At 58.1% G+C, this 5,224-nt stretch overlaps 2 protein-coding genes across 2 annotated transcripts; one reads left to right on the forward strand and one right to left on the reverse strand.

The window, feature by feature from the left end:
- Nucleotides 1–832: 832 nt before the first annotated feature.
- On the forward strand, nucleotides 833–4,133 carry VDAG_03775 (F-box/WD repeat-containing protein 1A; the record flags this gene model as incomplete). Its single annotated transcript, XM_009653859.1, has 1 exon — nucleotides 833–4,133. One exon carries the CDS (start codon nucleotides 833–835, stop codon nucleotides 4,070–4,072), a length of 3,240 nt encoding a protein of 1,079 aa, XP_009652154.1. The 3' UTR covers nucleotides 4,073–4,133.
- A 216-nt stretch (nucleotides 4,134–4,349) lies between these two features.
- VDAG_03776 (charged multivesicular body protein) lies at nucleotides 4,350–4,994 on the reverse strand (the record flags this gene model as incomplete). The annotated part of the gene is made up of 1 exon (XM_009653860.1): nucleotides 4,350–4,994. One exon carries the CDS (start codon nucleotides 4,992–4,994, stop codon nucleotides 4,350–4,352), a length of 645 nt encoding a protein of 214 aa, XP_009652155.1.
- Nucleotides 4,995–5,224: the final 230 nt, after the last annotated feature.

A 5,224-nucleotide genomic window follows, 5' to 3' on the forward strand; every position in this document is an offset into this window, starting at 1 on the left:
GGGGGCGAAGGGAGTCTAGGTGAAGGCGGTTTCAGACTGCTCATGTTGGAACAACGAGGAATGATCTTCGCATCGCCGGAACCAGCACTGGAATAAACACCCGGGCATGGCGCTTGTTACAAATGCTAAAACCATCCGTACGGCACAATGTTAGGGACGGATCTGTAACTCTACACCTGACAGGCAAGACAGAGAGAGCTGTTTTTTCAGGCTTCGGCGTAGATTGTGCTTTTGTAGTAAACCTTACCCGCGTCCCCACTCCCGAGTGCCATCATGGCCCACGATTGGAACCATCTGCCGGCTGGGGCGCGTCCCGTCGGCATGGTCTGTGCCAGGCAAGACGACGGGCGGGTGTGGGTTCCTTGTCAGGCTACAAAGTACCTTACCAACCAACAACTGTCAGCAGAGAAGGCGACAAGCAGGGCAGGCTGACTGGTCGATGAGGCAAGCTGAAATCAACAGAGTACCACCACGTCCACTCCTACACCGCACGACTCATCCTCAACAACATCCTGTGCTATAGTGCGAAGCTTCAGTCATCCTCCCGAGCATACTCAATCATCCTTTCCGACAAACCATTTGCCACAAGCCAACTGACTGTCAACGTGTCCCAAGCCGTCCCTCGCACACCTGTTCGAGCCTATAGCCAGGTCGATATCCCCGCGTCCATTCCAGCTCTTCTGCGATTTACAATTTACGAACATACGCTATCCTATCAACACAGAACCAACTCTGCCCAACTCCCAAGGCCGCATGGCCTCGTTGCAAGGACGCCCAACTACGTGACCTCTTTGGCTTCACCGTGCGGTAGCGCTTCGGGGGACTTGACGCCATGCAGTTCCCTTCACAGCCCGACGAAGGCTACTCGGAAGATCCCCTCAACCCAACATCAACTGGCTCGAGTGCCACATCCACACGTCACGACGAGGCCCACGCCTCCCGTCCTGGCCATGATCTCGTCGTGCCCTCCGATCTTCCGGCATGGCTCGAGAGGAACCTCCCCTACTTGCCCGTGTCGGCCAAGACGCAGCTAGCCATGGCTCTGCTCGACCACCTGCCGACCTCTGTCGTGGCCCAGATCGCCGAACGGCTACATCCCCGCCTCTACATCAACTTTATCCAGTACCTCCCGCCCGAGGTGTGCCTTAAGATCCTCGGATATCTCGACCCCGTCTCTCTGCTTGGCGTTGCCCAATCGTGCCGCGAGTGGTACAGCCTGGCACTGGACCGGAAGCTTTGGGAGAAATTATACCACATGGAAGGCTGGCAGGCGCTGTATCCTGAAATCCGCGCTTGGGAAGACAGGATGAACGAGAATGCCAATAGCATGAGCTCTTCCGTCAGCTCACACCACCATGTGGTCGTGTCTGAAGACGGCCACACCTGTAAGAAGCGTGGCATCTCAGAGGACGATGATCAGGAAATGGTCGACGCGGACCGTCTGCCGAAGCCGGAAGGCGCTTTTGCGGGCGCTGGTGGCAGCATATTTGGCACACCTGGATCAGTCCCCACGCTGCCTTCAAGCAGCCGCGGCGGCATGGATGTGGATGCGTCAAGATCGTCTTCTAAAAGCGGAGGGGTTGGCCACAGCCCTGCCCGCGATGTCAAAGGAAAGGGCAAGGCAGTTGATTCAGCGGATGATTTATCACGCGACGCAACTCCGACGCCGCCTTCTTTTCTCTCAAAGCCGTCTCTCTGGTCATGGGACCCTTCTCAGAGCCGATACAAGCTGAACTGGAAGCACGTCTACACGCTGCGACGGAAACTCGAGGCCAACTGGGAGCAGGGGAAGTTCACAAACTTTCAGCTCCCTCGCCCAGATCATCCAGAGGAGGGGCACCAGGAGTGCATCTACACACTGCAGTTTGACGCGCACTACCTTGTCAGTGGCAGTCGCGATCGGACGATTCGCATCTGGAAGATGAATACGCGGCGCTTGCTACGGGCTCCGCTCAAGGGACACGAAGGCTCGGTTCTGTGCTTACAGTTCGATGCCGATCCCGAGGAAGATCTCATTGTTTCGGGGAGTAGTGACTCCAATGTCATCCTCTGGCGCTTTTCGACTGGCGAGATCATTCAGCGTTTGACTAAGGCGCACTCTGAGTCTGTTCTCAACGTCAAGTTTGACAAGAGGATTCTTGTGACCTGCTCCAAGGATAAGTCTATCAAGATCTTCAACAGGCGGCCGCTCAAGTATGGCGATTTGGGATACCCTAATGGGGTGAATCCTGTGCCTATTCGCATCCGAGACAATAGGTACGGCAATCCTACGGACGACCTACCCATCATCGCCCCGTACACCATGATAGGCCGTCTCGATGGCCACGGTGCAGCTGTCAATGCTGTGCAAATTCACGGGAACGAGGTTGTCTCCGCAAGTGGTGACAGGAACATCAAAGTGTGGGACTGGGCGAAACAGGTCTGCACCAGAACCGTCGTCGGTCACACCAAGGGCATTGCATGTGTGCAGTACGATGGGCGCCGAATCGTGAGCGGCAGCAGCGACAACGAGGTCAAGGTTTTCGATTGTTTGACCGGCCTAGAAGTGGCCAGCCTTCGGGCTCACAGCCACCTGGTCAGGACCGTGCAGGCGGGGTTCGGTGACCTGCCTTATAGTGAGATCGAGGACAAGGCCGAGGCCAAGAAGATTGACGAGCAATACTTTAAAGCGTTGGAGTCCGGGGCGATTGAGGCACCTGTAGGCCCAGGGTCTCACCGCACGCGGCCCCGTAACGCAGGGAGCAGTCGGCCAGAAGACATCACGGCATACGGAGCCACCTTGCCCCCCGGAGGCGGCGGCGGCAAATACGCGCGTATCGTGTCGGGCTCATATGACCAGAAGATCATCATCTGGCGGCGTTTGAAAGAAGGGGAATGGGTGGTGCTTCATCGTCTGCGTCAAGAAGAGGCCGCTGAAGCTGCACAAAGCTGGGCGGCAACCTCCGGCTCTATCCCCGTGCCAGCGCCGGCCTCTACAGTGCCCGTACCGACCGCAGCGCACCCACCAGCACCGATTCTTGCCAGCTTCAGTTCGCACCAGCCCTTTCCACCGAGGGCTTCCACTCCAGGGTCTGCTGCTCCGCCCCAGGCCGGCACGCCGCAGAGTCAGAATACGCCCTCAAGGACAACGGTCGAGACTCCGATCATCGCAACGGTCACACCCGAATCCACGTCATCTTATATGGCCATGATCGACATGCTCGTGCCGCAAGGGGCTCAGGCGCTGCAGCAAGCTCTGGCGACTTACCCCACCATGCTGGTATATCACACGCATATTCAAGCTGCTATCACACGGGAGCCGTCACCAGTCACTCGAACAAACATGCGTCAAGTCGTTGCACAGGCTCTACATCAGACGCAGGAGGCCCAGGCGCGCACACGCTTAGCTTCCGTTCAGAATATGAATGGCCAACTGATGACGCCTGTTTTGCCCCCACTTGCTTCTCTCACAGGCACATCTTCGTCTACATCGGTCCAGGCAGCAGCTGGCTCTTCGACTGCGAGTACTTCAACCGCAGCGCCAAGTCGTAGCAGCAGTCGTCCTTTTGACCCTGCGCGACACCTGGAGAGGCACTCGGAACCACCTCAGGGCGCGATGGCCACGGCGCAGAGTGCTGGGCGAGCCTCCTCTTCACAACTCAGCTACCCTCCACCACCGCAGCAAGTCCAGGGCCACCTTCACATTCAGGGGCATGGAGCACCGTCCCAAGTGCACCAGCAACCTCCCGTCCCACCTTCGGCTCCCGTTCAGCATCACTCCACCCCAGTTCCGCAGGCGCATACTCATGCACAGGCTGCCCAGAATCAACCAACGCAAGCACAGACACAGCCAGTACTTCCGCAACCGACCGCCCCGCCGGCAAACAACCCGCAGCAGCCAGCAGACGCCCAGGCCCCGCACCACCCCCACATTCATGCGACAGAAGGCAGCCCGGCAAGGGTGTTCAAGCTGCAGTTTGATGCCCGTCGCATCATCTGCTGCAGTCAGACAAGTGTGATTGTTGGATGGGACTTCTGCAATGGGGACGCAGAGCTGGAGGAAGTATCACGCATCTTCGGGACGATTGAATGAGGTGGCGAGCGTTCCTTAAGTGTAGCCATGACGGATGTAATAGAACAAAACTTTTTACGAGGAAAGGGCCAGCGATCGTGAGCTATCACGAGTGAGGTCGAGTCGAGTGAATGCATGCATAGATGTGTTTTATTACCGACACAAAGAAACGAAGACACGGGGGAAGCCACAGAGGTCTCTTGTACCCTGAGATGTCACGTATCGTAGAGATGTCCCATATCACCAAGGTCACACGCCTAACTCCATGATTCGTCAAGTCGCCACGCCGCCGCGGTACTCATGCTGCCGCCTCTTTGACCTTACTCGCCTCCTTTGCCGCGGGCTCCTCGTCAACAAAGTCCGGCAACTCCTCCTGCATAAAACTCGGCACGGCGCCAGCGCCGAGCTCCGGCTCCAGCTCGGCCTCGAGCCCCAAAGCCTCGAGTTCAGCATCCAGCTCGGCCTCGTCAACGTCCTCGGGCACGTCGTAGCTTCTCGCCAGACTCTCCTGGATATCGTTGCCCACGTCCATGAGGTCGGCCATCTCGTCCTGCAGCCTCTCAATCTGGTCAATGTCGACCTTGCCGTACTGCTTCTTCAGCTCCTTGTTCGTCGTCTTCATGGCGTCGACGGTGGCCATTGTGTTCTTGAGGTTGTCCTGCATGCTCTGCGCCTGCTCCATGTTCCAGCTCTGGCTCTGCAGCTGGTCGCGCTGCGACTCGATCATCTTGCGCCGCTGCAGGACCTTGAGCGCCTTGGACTTGATGGCCGCCTTGCCTGGGCCGTCGCGCATCTTGCTGAGCTTTGTCTGGTAGGTCTGCAGCTCGGCGTTGACCGAGGCCAGCTTGACGTCGAGGGACGCGACGCGTTCGTCGAGGTTGGCGATCGCGCTGTTGAGCGTGGGCTTGGGGCCCTTCGGGGCGCCGCCGAAGAGGCGGTTCATTGCGGCAGCGGCGGCGGAGGAGACAAGCTCGAAATTGGAGTGCTCTCGTGGGGTTTCGGTGAAGATCAATCGAGCTCCAGGGTGAAAGTTGTTCAAGGACGAAGGGTGGGCGCAAGGAGGTGTAGCTTGGGCTTTGGGGTCACGAGGCAGCAGTGTTGGATATGGCGGGGCACCGGTGAGGTAATTGCCCACCTCGGGTACCACCCACTGAAGCTTATCTAATCACGCAT

Source organism: Verticillium dahliae, genomic scaffold (genome assembly GCF_000150675.1).
Source record: "Verticillium dahliae VdLs.17 supercont1.6 genomic scaffold, whole genome shotgun sequence".
Taxonomy (NCBI): Eukaryota; Fungi; Ascomycota; class Sordariomycetes; order Glomerellales; family Plectosphaerellaceae; genus Verticillium; species Verticillium dahliae.